Source organism: Nomascus leucogenys, chromosome 15, assembly GCF_006542625.1.
Source record: "Nomascus leucogenys isolate Asia chromosome 15, Asia_NLE_v1, whole genome shotgun sequence".
In the NCBI taxonomy this organism is placed as follows: domain Eukaryota; kingdom Metazoa; phylum Chordata; class Mammalia; order Primates; family Hylobatidae; genus Nomascus; species Nomascus leucogenys.
The window spans coordinates 72,899,437-72,921,490 of record NC_044395.1 but is presented as its reverse complement, the minus strand read 5'-3'; the positions used below and the strand labels follow the sequence as shown (position 1 = coordinate 72,921,490).

Sequence of the window (22,054 nt, the reverse complement as noted above, 5' to 3'; positions counted from 1 at the left end):
ATTGGTGAGGTTGAACGCCTTTCTATTTGAAGAGGCAAATTTCTGTTGTTCTAAGCCCTTTGTTTCCTTTGCTACTGGGTTGCTCTTTCTCTCTCTCTTTTTCCAATTGAATTATGAATTTCTTAAGGGCAGAGGCCTCCTCACATTCACCTTTGTGTCCCCAGTCCCTCAAAATATGGCTGGTTCAGAGAAGGGATTCTGTGCCTGTTGGCCCTTCCTTTCTCCCAAATGTCATCCCTCCTACTCCATTTTCTTGCCATTCTGCTTTGGAAAGAATGTCAGGAGGCTTCCGGCTGAGCAGCCTGAGTTGTGTCTGTGCACAGGAGCGTGCGCTGGGCTGAGACAAAGCGCGTCTGTGATTTGCTCCCAGCCCTGGGACTTCTCTGGCCATTGGGGCTCTGGCTCAGACTCAGTCCCTTCACTTGAGCAGCCGTTCACCCTACTCAGAGCCTTGGTTTTCTTATCCGTAAAAACAGCAATGGTATCATGCCTGACATTTGAGGGGTGCTAGGAAAGTAACTGAAACAAAAGCATCAATGCTTTGCAAGGGAGCACCCTGGTTGCTGGGCCACCAGCACTTGCAGTGTTGATCAGAGCAGCAGAGCCCCCAGAAGGGGACTGGAGGCAGCTGCCGGAGGTCCAGGCCTGCCCAGCCAGGCTCTTCCAGGTGGGGCTCCACACCTGCATTCAGGATGGGAGGATGCTCTGGGTTAGCAGGGGGAGCCGGTCCTTCCCTTCCTCAAGACCTTTCCAGAAGGTCTGCTGGGCCCCAGAACACCAGGCCTCAGGAGGGTCCTTCTCACCACTGGCTGCTACATGTGGAGCCCTGAACCCCCTTGGCTCAAGGGCTGGTGGTGGAAAGAGACCCTCCACCCTGAACTAGTCACGTTATCTTGGAGGGACCTCTCTGCCTCCATTTCACGGCTGGCAATATAGAGAAGGCAGTCCCTACCTGCCTCCTGCTGGGAGGAGTCACTGAACAAGATCAGGGCCATCAAGCCTGATACCTCAAAAGGGTGATCAATGGCTATTCCTGTCATCGTGTTCCCTCGTTCCCCTGCTGTAAAGCTGCCAGTTCCTAGGCCTGAGCCTGACAGCAGGTCCGGGAGCTGAAGCAGCCCTGCTCCTGTCAGTGACCGGTGACCACGGCAGGTCACAGTGCCCTCGGCCATGCCTCCCTGTTCTGTGACTCAGGCCTTGGGGTGGACAGATTCCCCTCACTCCCTCTCTCCCTATTTCTCCAGCCAAGCGGAGCTGGCAGCGATGAGGAGACAGCACCTGGGCTGGGAGGGCTGGAGTCCAGCCACCCTCCTCTAATTCATTTCCAAGCTGGCAGCTGCCTTTCCCTCTTGCAGAGACCCTAGACCCAGGACCCTGAGGGTGCTTTCTGTGGGCAGGGCTGTGGCTTTGTAGCAGGGTCTCTGGTGATGCCCCCTCTGCTGCCTCCCAGCCTTCACAGTCAGCAGAGCCCTTGGGGCCTGGCTTCCAGCCTTTCCTGTGCAGTCGGGCGGGCCTGGACCTCATTAGCACTTTTTATTAAATCCATCTGTTCTGTGTGGAAGACCAGCCCTGAGTCCCTGTGCTCCCGCCCTGCGTGTGGCGGGGGGAGAGCTGTGCACAGATGGCGATTGTGTGAATTTGGTGTGGGATCCTCCAGGCTCTGGGCCACCAAGCCTGCTAGGCATGGAGATGCTGAAGGGCAGTGCGGCCAGGCAGGGCTCAGGAGCGACTAGAGTCTGGAGGCCTTTCCTGACCCTGCTGAGCCTGTGGGGTCAAGAGTGGGGAATGGAAGCAGGCCTGGCCCTTCCTGGGCACTGTGGGCCTGCTGCTCTGCTCTCCACTGACGCATCTGCTCCCTGTGCCCTTCCCCAGGAGTGCATCATCGACGAGGACTGCGGGCCCAGCAAGTACTGCCAGTTTGCCAGCTTCCAGTACACCTGCCAGCCATGCCGGGGCCAGAGGATGGTGAGTATGCCAGGGCCTCTGGGGCTGTGGCACCAGGGTCTCGGGCACCTGGGGGAGAAAGCCAGGGGCTCCAGGGTTCTCAGCTGGGCTTCCAGAAGAGCCTCACCGTGATGGGGAGGACCCAAGAGGGCTCCCCAAAGGGCTGACTCCTGGAGTGACAAGGAAATCATTCCAGTCTGGGTGACAGGAAACCATCTGCAGACCCAGGGCCACTCCCATCCCACCCCATGTCCTCTGGTCATGTTGTTTGTGTCATTGATGGCAGAGAAGGGGAGGGACGGCCATGTACCATGGCTACACCTGTAATCCCAGCATTTTGGGGAGACCAAGGCAGAAGGATCTCTTGAGGCTGGGAGTTCAAGAAGGGGAGGGAAGGGAGAAGAGGTGTCCCTACACCTGTTCCTTCCCTGGGGGATGACCCATCCTAATAGACAAACAGAGACATTCCGGCAGCCCCCAGGCAGGGAGAGCGGCAGCTGCTCTCCTCCTGGGCCTGCATCCCACCTGCCAGATCTTTCTACCAATCTGCCAATAAGAGAGGGCAGAGGGATGGGGCAGGAAGAGGCCAGGGCACTGCCCCAGTGCAGGTTACACTGGGAAATGTGAAGCCAGGGCAAAGGAGACTCTTCCTTCACCAAACAGGCATTTTGGATGAAGCAACATGGACTCACAGACTTTTCCTAGTCATTTTTCCTTATTCAGACAATAACACAGCATGTTAATAAGTTTGGAAAGTCAAGCGGTTCTTATTACCTTACCCGGCTGTCTGTGGTGAGGCCACTGCTGTTGCACCCCCCAGCCAACCCCACTCGGTACCATCACTGGGCACAGCCGTAGGGACCTCACTTTGCTCTCTAACTGCCATGCCCTATGTGGCTGCAGGACCCCGGCACCCACAGGCCATCCTCATCTTGGGCCGGCTTGGGCCTTAGTTTAATCAGCTCATCATTGGGCCTTGCCTCTTTGGGCCTGGACCTAGGGACCTAAGGAAAAGAGGGAAGGGCACAAGTTTATGGGACCACAAAGACCCCCTGCTGTTCTTTGCAAAATCTTAAGCTGTGTAGAAAGACTCAGATCCATGAGTCCTCCCGGTGCCATTTTTCCAGTGTTCTGATCCCCACTTCTTGCCAGCCAAGCTCCCACCTCTGTCCCATTGACTTTCACTGAAATCTCAGCTTGGTCTACCTGTCTCTACAATGGGAGGATGCAGGTTGGCCTATCTGTGGTATCTTCAGGCTGGGCCCTCAGCAGGCCCCCAGTCCCTAAGCTGCTGGCTCTAGGCTCTTTCCACCTGTCTGCAGCTCTGCACCCGGGACAGTGAGTGCTGTGGAGACCAGCTGTGTGTCTGGGGTCACTGCACCAAAATGGCCACCAGGGGCAGCAATGGGACCATCTGCGACAACCAGAGGGACTGCCAGCCGGGGCTGTGCTGTGCCTTCCAGAGAGGTGAGTGGCTTCCCCTCAGATGCAGGAAAAACCCTGTCGCAAGCTCCACCAGACTGGACCTCCTGGAGCCACGTCCATGCCAACCACATGGATTCGCGTCCCACCTCTTGGGTAGCCTCCCGAATGCTCAGCAGTGTGTGCTGCACCCCCACAGCCTCTGCCCGGAGTGGGAAGACCACCTCCTTTTTTTTCCCCTTGTTGATGCTCAGAAAAGTTAAATGACTTCAGGATGCAAAATCCCAGATGGGTGGGACTAGCAGCCCCCTCCCTCCCACCGCTCCTTATTTCCCAGGTTCCTTTTCCTGTGAATCACCCGCTTCCACTCCCATCTTCCATCCTCACTGCCTCTCCCAGGTGAGGCCTGCTCAGGCTGTCTCTGCCCCCACTAAGGTTTTTGAAAAATTCTCATTTGCCGCCTCCCCAGCTCTGCATCCCCAGCCCACTAGTCCTCCCTGTACCTGCCGCCTCCGTGATCTTCCTAAAGGGCTGCTTTTTGGGTGTTGCTCCCCTGGGACCTGCAGCAGGTCCTGTTGTCTCCCACGTTGTTCAGATCCCTTAGGCTGTCTTGCGAGGCCTCATGCAGCTCCAACTTACTTGCCCTCCTTTTCTCTCCACTACTCCTTGGCCTATTTGGGAATTTCACCAGCCCTGACATTTTTCCACTGAGCTCAACCCCAGGCCTTTGCTGGTGCTGTCCCTGGGCCTGAATGCCTTTGCCCCACTCTTAATTTCTCCAGACTTTCTGGCCCTCAAAGTCCAGCAGAAGCCCACCTCTTCCAGGCAGTCCTCCCTGCTTCGGCCCTACCAATCATTCCCTCCTGAGCCCAGGCTGCCATTCTTGTTTCCTGTCATTCCATGTCTTCAAACTAACCTGCACTTTGGGGTTGAGGGTGGGAGGTAGGAGGTTATGCTCCATTTCTTTGCCCCTCCCCTTGGAGCCCTTCTACCCTACACAGGGCACACAGGGGTGACTCTGGGCTGGTTCCAGGCCTGCTGTTCCCTGTGTGCACACCCCTGCCCATGGAGGGCGAGCTTTGCCATGATCCCGCCAGCCGGCTTCTGGACCTCATCACCTGGGAGCTAGAGCCTGATGGAGCCTTGGACCGATGCCCTTGTGCCAGTGGCCTCCTCTGCCAGCCCCACAGGTGAGGCCCTCTTACCCTCCCTCTCAGGGAGCCAAGGGCTGAGGAGGTGCCATCCAGCAGGGGCACAGGAGCAGGAGCAGGTTTTCCCTGGGGGAGATGTAGATTCCCTTCAGGATTGGTTTGAGAGGTTGTTGGGTCATGCAGATGGAAGGGTCCAATCAGCAGTCGGTTCTAAGGGTCTAGAGCCCAGGCTGCCCAGGAGGCACAGATCTGGGGCTCATCTAGCTGGTGGCTGAAGCTTCATGAGTGGATGGTCCAGGGAGAGGGCATGGAGGGAGAAAAGCCTGGGCTCCCTCCCCAGACCTGTCACAATGACAGATAAGCAGAGAAAAAGGAGCTGGCAGAGAGGCCATGGGGAGGCCAGGAATGGCCACCAAGGTGGAGGGCGCAGCCCACAGTGTCTGAGGCTGCTGAGACTCCATGAGGCATGAGGCTCAGGCCTGGCCAGCTTCTCAGGGCACATCTCCCTGTCCTCCCCGCATCCTCTACTCAATCTTCTCTCCCAACAGAATCCAGGGCTGCTGGGCAGACAGACAGAACTCCCATTCCCCACGGCTGTGTGCAGTGGCTCACACCTGTAATCCCAGAGCTTTGGGAGGCCAATGCAGGAGGATTGCTTGAGGCCAAGAGTTCAAGACCAGCCTGGGCAACATAGGGAGATCCCGTCTCTACCAAATACTTAATTTTTTTTTAAAAAAAGGAATTCTTCCTCCCCATTCCCACAGATGTCCATGGCTCCCTGCATGTGGCTAGACTACACCCCAGGGTCAGGCTTACTCCTGCCTGGAGGCCCGAATGGGCCAGAGTCTTTGAGGAGCTGTGGTGCTGCTATATAGCCCTCGGGTCCTGCCCCTGGGCTGCAGGGCCTGAGAGTCACAGGAGGTCGGGCCTGCGCTGGAGGAGGGGAAGCTGCCTCCCGCCAGCACATTCTCCCAAAGTGAGCCTCCCTCAGCCATCATTTTAAGACAGATATTGACGGGAAGTGAAGTGTCTCTATTGAAGAGACAGGAGAGGAGGGGGCGTGAAGGTGAGGCTGGGAGCCCCACAGGGTCAGGGCACCTTCGCTTTTGGCCTGGGCAGGCTCCCACTTTAGATCCTGGCTTTGTCCCATCTCTCCCCAGCCACAGCCTGGTGTACGTGTGCAAGCCGACCTTCGTGGGGAGCCGTGACCAAGATGGGGAGATTCTGCTGCCCAGAGAGGCCCCCGATGAGTATGAAGTTGGCAGCTTCATGGAGGAGGTGCGCCAGGAGCTGGAGGACCTGGAGAGGAGCCTGACTGAAGAGATGGCGCTGGGGGAGCCTGCGGCTGCCGCCGCTGCACTGCTAGGAGGGGAAGAGATTTAGATCTGGACCAGGCTGTGGGTAGATGTGCAATAGAAATAGCTAATTTATTTCCCCAGGTGTGTGCTTTAGGCGTGGGCTGACCAGGCTTCTTCCTACATCTTCTTCCCAGTAAATTTCCCCTCTGGCTTGACAGCATCAGGTGCTGTGCATTTGTTCAGCTCCCCCAGGCTGTTCTCCAGGCTTCACAGTCTGGTGCTTGGGAAAGTCAGGCAGGGTTAAACTGCAGGAGCAGTTTACCACCCCGTCCAGATTATTGGCTGCTTTGCCTCTACCAGTTGGCAGACAGCCATTTGTTCTGCATGGCTTTGATAATTGTTTGAGGGGAGGAGATGGAAAGAATGTGGAGTCTCCCTATGATGGGTTTTGGGGAAATGTGGAGAAGAGTGCCCTGCTTTGCAAACATCAATCTGGCAAAAATGCAACAAATGAATTTTCCACGCAGTTCTTTCCATGGGCATAGGTAAGCTGTGCCTTCAGCTGCTGCAGATGAAATGTTCAGTTCACCCTGCATTACATGTGTTTATTCATCCAGCAGTGTTGCTCAGCTCCTACCTCTGTGCCAGGGCAGCATTTTCATATCCATGATCAATTCCCTCTCTCAGCACAGCCTGGGGAGGGGGGTCATTGTTCTCCTCGTCCATCAGGGATGTGAGGCTCAGAGACTGCAAGCTGCTTGCCCAAGTCACACAGCTAGTGAAGACCAGAGCAGTTTCATCTGGTTGTGACTCTAAGCTCAGTGCTCTCTCCACTACACCACACCAGCCTTGGTGCCACCAAAAGTGCTCCCCAAAAGGAAGGAGAATGGGATTTTTCTTTTGAGGCATGCACATCTGGAATTAAGGTCAAACTAATCCTCACATCCCTCTAAAATTAAACTGCTGTTAGGAACAGCAGTGTTCTCACAGTGTGTGGTAGCCGTCCTTCTAATGAAGACAATGGTATTGACACTGTCCCTCTTTGGCAGTTGCATTAGTAACTTTGAAAGATATATGACTGAGCGTAGCATATAGGTTAACTTGCAGAAACAGTACGTAGGTAATTGTAGGGCGAGGATTATAAATGAAATTTGCAAAATCACTTAGCAGCAACTGAAGACCATTATCAACCACGTGGAGAAAATCAAACCGAGCAGGGCTGTGTGAAATATGGTTGCAATATGCAGACTGCCAACACTGAAGTCCACACCACTCCACAAATGTTTTCAGGTGTCATGGACTGTTGCCACCATGTATTCATCCAGAGTTATTAAAGTTTAAAGTTGCACATGATTGTATAAGCATGCTTTCTTTGAGTTTTAAATTATGTATAAACATATGTTGCATTTAGAAATCAAGCATAAATCACTTCAACTGCTCTTCTGTAGTTCTTGGATTTCTTTTCCCTTTTGACTTTGAGTAAATGTAAAATCCTTCCAGCCAGAAAAAGTAAAATAGAAATGACCCGTATTAAAAATTCTTCCATAGAAGCAAATTTTCCACACAACTGAAGCACACCTCTTTCAGCATCAAAATATTTTAGAAATCTTAACTATTTTTGGATGGGAATTTGTCTTAAAGAGTGTAAATGCTTCACTGCCTTCTGAAAGGACAAATGGAATATGTATGACTCTTTTTTTAGGGGAGCCTTCTTTAATCAAATGCAGTTCTGGGCCATAACACAGTAAGATCCTCAAGGACCATAATGTTAGAGCTACTATATTGAAGTCAGCTGCGTGGCAAGTGCCAGATTAGGCAGTCTACCTATATTCATTCATTTAATCTTCACTGAACTCCATGAGCACTTTCTTCATTTCACAGATGAACAAATGGAGGTGCAAAGAGATTGACAGAGTAGAACTCGGACAAAAACAGCATCTAGTACAGTGTGTCCAGGTTATAGTGATTATTTTAAGATCAAATAGGGAGCTGTTTTCTATTCAATGTCAAAAACCATCAGGACCACCCTACATTCTGGTTACTCAACAGGTATCTACTGACAGCCTCCTCAGAACCAGGTGCTGTGGTACGCTCTGGGGTGCCAAGCTGACCCAGATAGGGTCCCTACCTTGAAGGCATCCCAGGCTAATGGGGGAGACACAGCCAGAGCAAGCAGTGACAAAACAAAGACAGTCAACCCGATGTGGGAACAGAGGTGTTACGGAAGCCTCAGTGGAGCACTTGGGGAGAGCTGGCATGGGAACTGGCTCTTGAAGATGACAGGAGTTTATCAGGAGGCCAGAGGGCACAGGAAAGGGCTTTCTGGGCCGTGGGCAGAGGGAGGGAGGCACAAGGGTCAGGTGCCATGTAGGGGAAACTGCAAGTCATTTGCAGTGGATGGAAGGCAAGGAAAGCTTGAGGAAGCATTTGGAAAAGAGGCTAAAAATTATGTCATCCAAAAAATAATTGAAAACATTGTGGTAAATGAGATAAAACTAGGTTCCCCCATAGTTGTATATGTAGGTATAGTAGGCTGCTCCATTTCGTCATGATAGCCACAAACTTGTAAGAACATGAGAGGCTTTGCAAAATACTTAGCTGAAGCCAGCATCTGAGTAGCATCTGAGTAGCATCTGAGTGTCTCCTTTACTCAATCCTGAGTGAAATGTGGGAGGGGCTGGGTGGAGGTGGTGCTTGAATACCTTGCTGCTGCTCTCTCCCAAAGCCAGAGTTCCTGCCAAGCTATGGCAGATGCTGTCAGGTAAACTGCTCAACAGCTGTTCCCAGTCCCTCCAGCAGCTAGGGCTGGCCCCATGACCCAGGAAATGTAAGGGGAGGGCTCCCAGAGTTTCTGGAATTTTTTCCCAGTTGACGAGAGTGGCAAACAAGAATGGAGCTCCTGCCCTCCATCCACTTCCCCTGCCTTTGAGTATGGTGCTCAGGAGGCGACATTTGGCTCTGGGGCAGCCATCTGGTGATCATGTGATCAACAGAGCTGCATTCCTCTGGAAGCTCTGGGGAGAGTCCATTTCCTTGCTGTTTTTTAGCCTCTATAGGTCACTGGCATTCCTTGGCTCATGGGCCCCTTCATGTTCAAATCCTGCAATGACAGTTCTGTCCTTCTCAGGTGCCAGCTCTCTGGCTTTCTACAGCTGGGAAAGTTTCTCCACTTCAGGGGACTCACGTGATCAAACTGCGCCCACCTAGATAATCCAGAATAATCTTCCCACGTCAAGGTCCTTAACCTTAATTGCATCTGCAAAATCTCTTTCGCCCTGTCAGGTAAATGATCACCGGATACAGGGTTTAGGATGTGGCCCTACCACAAAAAAAAAGTCTTTGAGTCCTCAACATTGAGGAGGAAACCAATCCTGGTCTCCACCATCTCTGGACATCTTAAGTAAACCACCGATACTATTATTGATAAAGCTGGTGTTAGCTTCTCTGTTATTTGAAGCCAAAAAGCATTTCTGACACAGGCGCTATTTGCATGATGAACAATAGCCTGCAGGAGAACAAAGCCCAACTGGTTCTCTGGGCCTGTGGGGAGGGAAGATGAGGTTGAAGAGGGAAGGGAAGGGCCTGCTGTAGTGTGAGGGATGAGGACAGGATGAGAAAAAAGGCATTAGGTATTCCTGTGGTCTGCGCATCCTCTCCAGATACTCAAGAAATGCAATTCAACTATTTGGAGATTACTTTTGGATAGCTATGCTTGGTTTCTAAATTCAGGGCAAACAGCCATGGAGCTAGGCCCCTGCACACAGGGTTTGCTGAAAGTGGCCACCTCAGCAGCAGCAGCAGCACAATTGCCCTGTATAAAGATGACCGAGGGAGGATGAAATCCCCTTTTGGGAGATTGTGGTGTTTGGAAAACAGATTCTTCCCCTCCCTGACACTCCGTTGAGGGAGGAGATTAGATTTTATTCCCTTGGCTGAAACCTCTGAGGGGAACTTTTTGAGACATTCGTGGAAGATCAAATTGAGGGTTGAATACTTGGTAGGGGCTACTGCAGCATGGGATAGTGGTATTCACTGCAGAGAAGTGTCTGCCAGCAAGAGGTTGGCAAAAGACGCAGTCAAATTTCATGAGGGAGCACCGATGCTGTTAGGAGTTGGGTCCTTTGCTGATAGGACCTGCAGGACATCTACCTTCATGTCTACAAAAAAGTTACCGGTGACCAGGCAGAAGGGGACAGTAACCTCACCAGCCCCACTGCTAAGAGGTGGTTAGCACATGTCTTTCCCCCGCTCTTCCTGGCCTCTTCCACCACCAGCCAAGCTGGTACAGGAGTTGGCAGGGACAGCGTATCTTGGAGGCACTATGGAGGTTGAGGGGAGCTTTGAATGAAACCACTGAACTTTAAGATAAGATTGTCTTAATAATGCAAAATGACTTAAAAGTTACAGGATTGCACTGAGCACTTGATAAGCCCACTGCCCAGTGGGAAACTGTATTTGACAGAACAATTGGCACAGTTATGAAAAAAATGTAAGCATTGAGTATTTCTATCTCCATAAACTATACTCTTCAAGCAGGTTACTTAAGCATTATAAAAGAGGCTGAAAACAGGTGGGGAGAGGGCAGGTGGGAAACATGGAAAGCAGAGGGAAGGGGAGCTTGGTGCCTACCTGTGTGAGGCAAGGTTTTAGGGTCCAATAACAATTTCCGACCTGGTGAGCTGACACTCACAGTTGAGATCAATTCTCTTGTACAGGTGAGCTGGTGAGGAGGTGGAAAGGGGCAGTGCCTGTGATGGAGAAGGGGCAGAGCATTCCTCTCAACTCTCTTTTGCCCTCCTAGCTTGACCTACTGATGGCTGCACTCTTCTCTAAATAGTAACACATGCTCCAATGCATGCTTGAGTTTGTGCAGTATTCTTGTTTCTGAAAGTCAAGTTGTGACAATTAATGCTGTATCTAACCAAATGATCACAGCCTCCCTCTTCCCCATGGGAACTACAATCAAGAAGCATCTTCCAATTTCATGTACACTAAACCTAGGTGGCCACAAGCTTCATTTGGGCCACGAACTCCTTTGAAACCCTCATAAAAACTGTCCTACCATCTCCCTGGTAAATCACACATACACACAGTTTTGCCTTTCAGGACATATGGCCTTATAAGATTTTGACTACTAGTGACCAAAATGTTGATGTTTTTCAAAAATTACACAGAATTGTTAAGATGGAATAGTTTTATTTAGCAAACAAAAAACTTGCTAATTCAGAGTATCCTCTAGTCCACGTACTGTGGTTTAGACTACATGTGCAAAATTAGGGCCTTGACGCTGAACAAAATAAAATCCAGAGGAAGAACTACAGTATCCAATCAAAAAGGAAGTACTAGCAAATGAACCAGAATAAAAGATTTTATTGTATTCCATACATTCACAGGTCACTTCCAGATTTAGTAACAACACTGCAATGCTATGATGCTGTGCGGTCATTTAGCTTAAACCACAGTGTAAGTTGGTAGCTCTCTCCTGCTCTCTTGGCCTCTAGATGTATCACAATACAATTCCTAACTGTGGCCTGGCAACCAATGCTTATTTCATTGGATTATTTCCTGACTGGGACATGGGTTCATCGCATCTTCCCAGAATTTTGAAGTACCTTCCCTTACATTGTAAGAGATGACCAAACACTCTAGTGTGAGGGCTGCTTCACACACTGTTTTTATCTATCATGATTGCTCTTCCTTACATACACGTCCCGTACAGACCAGCTACACATGGCATGGTCCTGAAACCACAGCTTTTGTTTCTTTGGCCAGAATGCACCCCTCACCTTGAGTGCCCGCCTTAGAAACACAGGTACTTGGTTCTCACAGGGTGTGCATGGTTGACACAAGTTCATCTGCCCCAAGGTAAAAGCTCTTCAAAACCTTTGCATGACTTGTGGGCAGCAGGGTCACAATTTGTTGCATGTGACCTGCCTCAGCCTCAAAAGATAACAGATCATGAGGCTCCACTGCCCCCGGGCTCAGGGAACTTGATCCATATCGCTAGGGCTCTGCCTGTTAGGTTATGGATGCTCACCTGACTCTCTGAAGCAGAGGGAGGCTGACACAGATTAGCTTTTATTGAAATTATTAAAGTGCAACATTGTGTTTTCACTCTATCAGGCACTGAAAAGCAAAAAGCTTTTAATATTTTCTTTTCTATAATGAAATATATTTTCTTTACTCTTATTTGTATCTGTAATACACCTGCAATTAGAAGCAGCAGTTAAACACAAAACAAAGAACAGAGCAGAAGGCACAGTCTAAAGAGTGGGTATCAGAAGAATTTTACCATTTACGCTCATAGGAATACTAAACCAACCCCAAACAGACCAAACTCCAAAGCCCATTTTGTTTACAAGTCTGCCTCTTCTGTGCGATAGCAAGTCAGTCCTTTAAAGCAGAAACCCCATTTACTAACCCTATATCCCAAGTAAGCAGGCCTGTATCAGAACCAAATAGCTGTCCTCTTACATCAGAAAATCTGTGATCTGAAAGACAATTCATCACAAGTATTTCCAATTTTCTTCTGAGAACATCACCAATCCCACTAATGCAAACTCAGAACATTACTTCAGTCAAATTTAGCTAAATGCTATAGCTTTCTTGAAATAAAAATTAGCCAGAAAAATACCTTAGAAAAGACTTTTTTTTTTTCATTGTGGATTCCAGGAGACTTTTAAGACATTATGGAATTCTCGGTGATTATATTCAAATGGCAGAGCCACATTTGCTAACAGTATTTTCTAATTTTATCTTTCTTATAAGAAAAAAAGGGTAAAAATCGGATCTGAAATACTGACAGGGTTCCCCAAAGTTAGATATTAACACATCTTTTCATTTCTCTTATGAGAACTTTACTGTAAATATACCTTTATCATAGAAATGAGATATCCAATACACATTACAAAATGTTATATTTAAAGATGACAAATCTATTCTTAACCCAGATTCTTCATCCACAGAAGTTTAATGACTAAAATAACACAACAGAATGAACAAATGTTTTATTGGCATGTTCATTGTTGTAAACAGCATCTGGCATGAAAAAGTTTTACCAAAACCTTTTTTATTGATTTTTATAAATTGGATGGTATTTCAAAATTTATGTAGAATTGTGTTCATTTACTTTTATTTAGCAAAGCAAAAACTTGCTCATACTAATAAACTCTGCAATGAAATCATGTTGACTGCATCAGTCTGTACCATGACCTGACCTCACTAGCAAGTTTATTCAGAACAATGTTAAGACGTTTCCCAAAAGTTAAACTACATGTAACTACAAATTGACTCTAAAAATTAAAACAGGACTTACAAGCATTCTAGAAGATTCAAACTTGAAGTAAATCTTCAAAACTAGATGTACAAAGAGAAAAAAATTGAAGCCGCTGAACAGAGAAACCTCATTAACAAGGGCAACAACAATCCTATCGGACCTAGCACTGAGGAACCTCACTGAGGATTACATTTACATAGATTGCTGTACTTTTCAATGTACACAAATGTACAGAATGAATGATACGTGAAAAGAATAACCATGGCAGATAGTTGAACTGCAATTATGATAACTCAATAAGATCAATTTTATTTACATGCTGAATAAATGAAACATATTCTCTACATCCATAACTTAAGTACAATCAGTTATAATTACAACACTGCAGCAATTTGAGCTGCCACCTGCTGGGATCGGTCTAAGGGAAACGTTTTGATGTTCCAGAATAATGTTCTTAATAATCTGCAAAAAATGAAACAAAATAAAAACACAACTTCACAATTCCTTACTGGGTTACGGCTGGTTCTAAGAATTTCTTTTCTTCAGCTCCTGTTTTTGCTGCTTTCCAAGAGTCAACACACGTTGGATTTACTTCTGAATTGTCAATGAGGTAATGTGTGTATCAGTGAAATAAACAGAAAATTCATTCATTCATGGCCTTTGCACAGCTTTTATTATTAAGCTATGAGCATCCTGTTTGAGGCTAGTTTCACTAGCGGCTATGTGCACATTTGTCCGCAGTAAAAGAAGTTTACTCATTCCCCTGTCCCCTTTTCTAATAGAAGGTTTGCTTTTTTTTTTGTTTTTATTGTTTTGCACATCCCTTTTCACTTTACAGTACATTTGACTATAGTGCACAACATGATTCCGAGTCAAAACAGTGGCCCATTGGGCACTGAGCTTCTGATTGGTGTAGGGCAGTCCAATCAGTGCTGGTGTCACTGGGTTACCCCAACCATGTCTGGCCAAAATGGCACTACCCAGTGGTAGTGAACCATCTAATTAAAACCAAAACTCCCCCAGGGAAAATGCTACACTATCAGAGTCAGTCTTGAGTCAGATCTTTATTTGGTGCTCCATCCAGATATATTTTTAGTGCTTTCTCTTTACGAGGTGAGTATGTTACACGATATCCAGTCTTCTGGAGTCGACTGCTTTCTTTTTTCATCAATTCATTTCTTTGCTCATCTGTCAATTCCATTAATTCTTCTGTTTTATCCCTACATATAAAATATTAATCACATATTAGTCCAGTAGAGCCCTCCACCTCTATTAATGTATGCTTGAATGCTATGATGCTCCTCAGCAAGATAATGCAATCTGTTACTGGTGAAGTAATATTGTTTTATATACTGAGATGTCCCAGATTTCTAAGGTGTTTATCACAGGAACACATTGCTTACTTCTAAAAGTGGCAGAGAATAACTTCCATGTTATTAGCAGTAGTAACAGCTATAATTATTGAACATCTATAATAGGCACTGTGCCAGTTATTTTACATGCGATAGCTCTAATTCTCATAAAATCCTGCAAGGTAGACATCATTGTTGCAATTTTATAGATGAGGAGCTAGGTAAATCAGAAAGCTAGTTTTGAATCCAGATCTGTGAGGCTCCAATGACTATTCTTTTTCCTCTACATCTGTGCTGTCCAATGCAACAGCCATTAGCCACATGTGGCTACTGAGCTTGGAAATATGCCTGGTTCCTATTGAGATGTGCTGGAAATATAACAGATATACAATATTTCTAAGACTCAGTACAATAAAAAAATGCAAAATACAAATGATTTTTTATACTGATGACATGTTGTAATGATCATATTTTGGATATACTGGATTTAAAATATTTTTTAAATTAATTTCACCTGTTTCTTTTTATTGTTTTTAATGTGGCTACTAGAAAACTTCAAATTATAATCATGTTTGGCTGTCACTGTATTTCTACTGGTTAGTGCCACTCCATATCATAAAAACAATAAAGATATTTCTGGAAAATAAGATATTTATGCACACCAAAAATGTATTACTAACAGCAACAAAAACATTGTGAATGTTACCTATAAAATATGACCGCACCATCATCACAGATATAAAGAGGCCAGACATTCAGGGTAGAAACTTTGGGATTCCAGTCTAAATCTTGATGAATATCAAGGACAGAAATATCACAGGGAAATGTTCCTCTACCCTAAAAAAGAAAAAGAATGAATGAATAAATCATGCCACTAGCTGTGTTTATCATGCACAATACACAGATGCAAACATTCTCAGGGCTTTACCTTAGCAAATTCAATATCATCCAAAGGAATCCCACTGATTTCACTAAGCTGTAAAATAAAACATTTTATTTGAGTTCATTTAACAAATAAACTTGCTTAGAAAAGTTATTTCCCTTTTACCCACAAACAGAAATAGCTCGGTTTAAAAAATGTTTGATATAAAAAAATTAGAAAAAGCAGAAAGCGGCCACCCTGCAAATACCATGTCCCAGAAATACCAAGTTAGTATATTCCTTCCAGACCTTTTCCTATGCATACACAAACTACACCTACACATTTCTAAAACATGTAAAATTAGATTAATATCTCTATATAATAATTCTGTTCCTAGAGGAATAGGATCCAAAGTGACCACATTCTCTTCAACAATTGAACAATATACATTTTATCTCCTGTTGATGGACACTGAGACTGTTTTCAGTTTTTCCAAGTTACAAAGCTCTACTGTATACTTCCATGAATATTCTTGCACATGGTGAAACCCCATCTCAACTTAAAATACAAAGAATTAGCTGGGCGTGGTGGCATGTGCTTGTAGTCCCAGTTACTAGGGAGGCTGAACCAGGAGAATCACTTGAACCTGGGAGGTGGAGGCTGCAGTGAGCCAAGATCACGCTATTGCATTCCAGCCAGGGCAACAAGAGTGAAACTCCATCTCAAAAATAAATACATAAATAAATAAATTCTTTTTTCTTGAGACAGAGTCTCACTCCATCACCCAGACTGGAGTGCAGTGGTGCAATCTCGGCTCACTGCAACCTCCACCTCCTGGGTTCAAGCAGTTCTCCAGCTTCAGCCTCCTGAGTAGCTAAAATTACAGGCATGCGCCACCACACTTGGCTAATTTTTGTATTTTTAGTAGACACAGGGTTTCACCACGTTGGCCAGACTGGTCTCGAACTCCTGAACTCAAGTGATCTGCCTGCCTCGACCTCCCAAAGTGCTGGGATTACAGGAGTGACCCATGGCACCCAACCTGCAAATACTTCTATAGACCGAATTCCCAGATGTTTAATTGCAAATCCGAAATACTGACAAACGATGCCAACTGAACTTGAAAAAAATCATATCAATTTATACACTTATCAAAGGTATATATTGTCTGTATCCCCTAAACCTTGAGAACTCTAGGTATTTTTTGATTTGCTAAATCTTCACCAATTTAAGAGTGAAAAATAACGTTATTCTTTAATTTGTATTTCTTTTTCTATAAATTGCCTATTCATGCTGTCTTTCTTAAAATTAGATTTGTTCCATCTTTTTCTTATTAAGGTAGTAGCTCCTTATAAATTATGGACAGCATGTTTAATAACTGCTTCAAATAATTTCCTCCTAGTTTACTGTCTTTTCGCTTTGTTTATGAGTTGCTTTTTAAATACCTTTTTCTTTGGCTGTGCAGAGGATAGGTTTTTATGTGGTCTATAGTTCCTTTTTTTGGCTTCTGGTATTATGCTTACAAATATCTTTCTCCAGGAATATGAAAATATTTTTAGTATTTAATATTTTACATATTTTCACCTAGTACATTTACTTTTTTATATAAAAAGTATATAAAATGTATATATATTCTATATACATTTAGAATTTATTTTTGTGTTTAGTATGAAGTATGGAAATAAATCTTTTTCAAAATGCTCATTGTGCTAGTACCACGGATTGACTAATTCACCCTTTCCCCAGAGATCCTTAGATATCCCATCTTAAAATGCAAAACAGACCTTCATCTGGATTCTCTACACAATTCGACTTCATTTGGTTTTTTTAGACATATAGCAATTCACTCTAGTAACTTCTAACTAATTCTAACTACTTAGGACAAAATTGGTCCAAGTAATAGAAAGTGAGGTTCCACTTCTGAATGGCCAGAAGCCAAAGTAATTTTTCAAAGAATCAGGAGCCTGAACAACCAGAGTGTGCCACAAGGTGTGACAGAAACCAAAAAGAAAGGTTGCTGCACCAGCGTTTGGTACTACTTCCTAGGTTTTCTCTTACGCAACACAGGAAAAATGTATTGTTTATATATATTTTATAAATATTATGATATACATATACAACATAAGATACATGTTTTGTTTAAAATGAACTTACCTTCTCTCGCAATTCATCAACACTACTGCTTTCCAATACAACCTCCTGGAAGGGATCCAACTTCATCTCTGAAGGCTTCCACCGTCTTGACAAAACTGCAAGCTGTGACATGGACTTCATCTTCTCTACCCCTAAGAATATGTAAGATTAGGTCATCATTCTATTTCCTCTGAAGGTTCATAATTTGACTTTTCCCTTAGTGCCTTACTAAACAAAAAGATTTACTTCAAGTGTTACTCTTAAAAAGTGGGCACAAGAAAAAACCCAATTATCCCAAGGAGTTTTTGAGAATGAAATATTTACTCTCTTCTCTCCAGTCTCAGAAGATAATTCCTCTCTTCTTCAAACCAGTACTCCTAATTCCACTCCCTCCTGACTCCTGTTGAACACTGCATTACCAATTACTCTCTTCTCTGGCTCTCCAATCTTTGTTTCTCTATTGGCTACTACCCCTATCTAAAATCATAATCAAATCAACTTCACTTTATCCTCTTTCTTCACTCAAGCTATTATTAATCCTTCTCTTTCCATTTACTCCTCAATTTAGTGATTCTTCAAAATTGTCACTTTTCCATTATGTCACTTTTCAAGCATCAACTCAATTGTCACTTTTCTCTGGTGTACACAAGAAGAACTTCTACTGATTCAGTCCCTTAGTATCTATTATTTTAGAATGACAGGTTTGCAGTTCTGTTTCTTCCACAGACTGTGTGCACCAATAAGTGGTTCTTACTCATTTTTGTAGCACAAGGGATTAGCAGTGTCTGGCAAATTACAGGTCAATAAATATCTCTTGGATTTAATCACATGACATTTCTTACTCAACTATCTTGATGTGAAAATATACTGAATTAATACTGATGCAGGCACCCACCATCTAGTACCATTTTCAGATGAATCCATCTCTGCTAATACATACTGAATCCTTACAAGGGTGACTTCTTTGTCATTTATGATCTCTTCCTGACTTACCCAGGCACAGTGATTTTCCCTAAGACCCCAGATACTCAAAGAAATCACAATCTGGAGCACTTGCCTACACACCATAGTAGATGGTATCCTAGTTGTTCCTTACCTCCCAACTTAACTTGTCAATTAACCAGAATTTCAACCATTTAAATTTATGGCTGAATTAGACCTGAAGCAGCCTGAAATACATGAGGTGTTAGTATTATTGAGCTCTCTAAAAACCAGTATAATCTTGTAACAAAATATCCAGAATTGATATTTTACTTTCTACAGAAGGAAAATTAAAATTTTCCTAAGCAACAGCAAAGAAAGAATACAGAACTAGCTGTTTACCTTGATGTGATCTTCTAAAAGCCAACTTTTCTCCTATAAGCCTCCCTCCAAACACCAATACTTTAAATGTGCCAATGTTGATAACAAAAACTGGGAGGTGTGACAAATAGGTCTGCTACTTGGACCTCCTCAAGGTCACTGTTATGGGTTGAATTGTGCCCCCCACAAAAAGACATATTGAAATCCTAATCCCTAGTACCTCAGAATGTGACCTCATTTGGAAATAGGGTCTTTACAGTGATACTCAAAGTAAAATAAGGTCTTCAGGGTGGGCCCTAATCCAACAGGACTAGTGGTTTATGAAAAAGGGGAAAACAATACAGACAGACAAGCCCACAGAAAGAACACCACATGAAGATGAAGGCAGAGACTGGGGTGATGCATCTACAAGCCAAGGTTGCCAATGATGGCCAAAAACCACAGAAACTAGGAGAGAGTATGGAACAGATTCTCCCCCACAGCACTCAGAAGGAACCAACCCTGTTGATAGCCTGATCTCAGATTGTGAGACAATACACTTCTATTCTTTAAGCCACCTGGCTTAGGACACGAATAGTGATTGTTCTTGAGTCTCTGATAAATTATCAGTATCATGTCTTCAATACAAAATAAGCCATAATAGTAAAAAAGAAACTAAAGAACAAACGTGGCTAAGAAAATATTAGCAGAGTTTTCTTAAAATGTATTAAAAATCTAACTTTGTAATTTCCTTGTAAGCGGGAATTAATATTCTCAACATTCAAAAAAATAATACTTAAAAGGCAAATGGGAACCAGAGAAAGATAGCAGAAGGATGAAAGACACTGATTATTCTTTCAAAAACAATTTAAGCAGTTACACTAGGACACAGGGGAAGAAAATAAAACTCCCAGGGATAAGACGTAGGTAGGAATCACATCAATCCACAATAAGGATATTGTTATGCTTAATATAACACAAAACACTATAGTGTATATTAGATTCCTCTTAACTCATTATTTGATTAAAAACTATAGGCTTCTATTAGTTCTAGAGTATTTCTGATACTTCCCCCCCAAAATATTGAAAATACCATCAAGAACTTCAAGGAAAACTTCCCAGTTGCTGGAAATATTAATATCTTCTTCATAAATATGATAATCCAAAAAGACAGTGCCAGGATTCTTCCACGTTTTTTTCCTTAGACGAAACCTACAAATGTGATAAGACATTTAAAACGACTATAATTTGAAACTCTCAATTAAAGACTGACACTAAACTGACACCAAAGAAAAATGAACTATGTTCAAATACAAAAGTCAAATAATGAGTTGTTAAAATCTGGGGAAATAAAGAAATGTTCCCAGTAATTCAAATTTAGAATCCTGCATAGGAAATCCAAACAAAATTTTAATACTCTTCCTTAGTCCTATTAAACTAATCTGTCGTACTAAAATTCTGAATAGTACAGGAAATTTTAATTCTCCTAGTTTTAGAAAATCATACCAGTCCATTTCAACTGATCACATAGTCTTTCTTCAAATCGCTGATGACATTAATTTTACTGTACCTTTCAATACTGAGCTCTAAACCACACTGCTCCCTGAGCTGAGGAATTAATTCCTCTTTTGATTGCCGTACAGTCATTCCTTTAGCAAACACAGCATCTAGCAGAAACTTGCATGGCTAGAAATACAAACATAAACAATCAGAGCTTGAATTACATATTAAGTACATTAATATTAACACATTAAAATAAAAATTACCAAAACATTTTATTTGCAATTAAGGGCCTGAGTTTCGGAGTCTATCTTCCTTTTTTGAAACCTTAGCTCCACTATTTATGAGCTCAGCTATCTTGGGCAAGTTTACTTAAAATCTCTGTGTCTCAGTTCTGTAAATTGGAAACAGTATCTTCCTCACTGAGTCATTGTAAAGGTTAAATAGGATAACACATTTGTATTTTCCTTCTTATAACAGTTATAATTTTGAAAGCAAAAAGAACCACTTTTATGGACTAAAATGAGGGAAATGTATACTAATTCTCCAAATACATTAACCAATTGTCTCAAAAGAGACAGTTTCCACAAACTCAGATTAAATATGTAAGTCGAAATGACTGTAATGGGTCACATTAAGATAAATAACAGGTGCCAGATAAAATATCTTATATGAATAAAGGCACTTTATGATAAATTTATGGTTTTCACATTTGTCTAGTTCTTCAACAGGATGCTATAACATGTTATAACAGAATGCTATAACAATAGGATGTTATAACAGAATGTTATAACAATAGGATGTTATAACATTCTGAATGTTATAACAATAGGATGCTATAACATTCTGAAAATATGATCTTTGCCTTATTCTTTTGGGTATTTGTGGTAAGGCTAGTATACCACAGGACTAAAATATTTTATTGATTACTCCTTAAAAAACACGGCCTGTTTAGATCATTCACCCACACCGTTTACAAGCAGTGACCTTGACCAAGATACTTAACTTCTCTGTGCCTCAGTTTCTTCATCTATAGAATAAGAAATAGTGCTTGTATCTTAGTTAATTGATGATTAAATGAGTTAATATTTGCAAGCACCTAAAGCACACAGCAGACATTATATAAATGCTTGTTACATATTAAAATGACTTTCAACTGCTATTCACCTGTAGCATTGTATGATTGTTTCCAGAAAGCAAGCACACACACACAAAAATTTCTTTTCCTTTTAAAAGCAGGAAAATTTTGTCTCATTTCAGCATTTGTAGCAACACTTCAGAGCACAGGGATGACAAACAGTGGCCTGAGGGCCAAGTTCACTGCTGCCTACATTTGTAAATAAAATGTTGAGACATAGCCATCTCATTGGTTTATTATTGTCTATGGCTCCTTGTGCTAGAATAGCAGAGGTGAGTAACTGCAACAGAGGCAGTATGGCCTGCTAAACTACAAGGCCCAGAAAAAATTTGCTGACCTTTGCTTCAGAGAAATAAAATGACTATGAATAAAATCTCTATACTGTATGTTTTTAGTAACTGTAAAAAGTAACCTTATATTGTTCTTAAATGTATTACTTACCTCTTGTTCATTGACCAAAAGCTGGTATACTTTAACTCTGTATTCTCCTTTTTTAAGTGCTCTCCCCAGCCTAATTGTAATCTATAAGTTAAAAACATTTTTTTAGACATGCTGCCTCAGCAGAATAAACAACCCATTCTCATCCCATTTTTAAACTTTCCAAAATTCTCTAGATTATAGGCTCTCTGAGAACAGGTATATCTTTTACCTCTGAATCCCCAGCACCTAGAATAGTAACTGACACACAGCTAACATT

At 43.7% G+C, this 22,054-nt stretch overlaps 2 protein-coding genes across 10 annotated transcripts in view; one reads left to right on the top strand and one right to left on the bottom strand.

Annotated features, from left to right (window-relative positions):
- The window catches only part of DKK3 (dickkopf WNT signaling pathway inhibitor 3), a 46,390-nt gene extending 39,136 nt beyond the window's left edge, over window positions 1-7,254 (top strand). For all 5 annotated transcript variants that reach the window (XM_030829504.1, XM_030829507.1, XM_030829503.1 and 2 more), the window contains exons 5-8: window positions 1,873-1,965; window positions 3,267-3,411; window positions 4,400-4,556; window positions 5,678-7,254. In XM_030829504.1, the coding sequence (XP_030685364.1) occupies window positions 1,873-1,965; window positions 3,267-3,411; window positions 4,400-4,556; window positions 5,678-5,900 (618 nt within the window). In that variant the 3' untranslated portion in view covers window positions 5,901-7,254. The remainder of the gene's footprint in view (window positions 1-1,872; window positions 1,966-3,266; window positions 3,412-4,399; window positions 4,557-5,677) is intronic.
- A 3,911-nt stretch (window positions 7,255-11,165) lies between these two features.
- USP47 (ubiquitin specific peptidase 47) overlaps window positions 11,166-22,054 on the bottom strand; it is a 122,747-nt gene continuing 111,858 nt past the window's right edge. For 4 of the 5 annotated variants that reach the window (XM_003254950.3, XM_030829500.1, XM_030829501.1 and 1 more), the window contains 7 exons: window positions 21,799-21,879; window positions 20,290-20,405; window positions 19,813-19,931; window positions 17,460-17,590; window positions 15,372-15,419; window positions 15,150-15,280; window positions 11,168-14,311 (listed from right to left, as the gene is read on the bottom strand). In XM_003254950.3, coding sequence (XP_003254998.1) covers window positions 14,137-14,311; window positions 15,150-15,280; window positions 15,372-15,419; window positions 17,460-17,590; window positions 19,813-19,931; window positions 20,290-20,405; window positions 21,799-21,879 — 801 coding nt within the window. In that variant the 3' untranslated portion in view covers window positions 11,168-14,136. Of the gene's footprint in view, window positions 14,312-15,149; window positions 15,281-15,371; window positions 15,420-17,459; window positions 17,591-19,812; window positions 19,932-20,289; window positions 20,406-21,798; window positions 21,880-22,054 lie in introns of all 5 variants that reach the window. The other variant, XM_012504600.2, reaches the window with a different exon arrangement.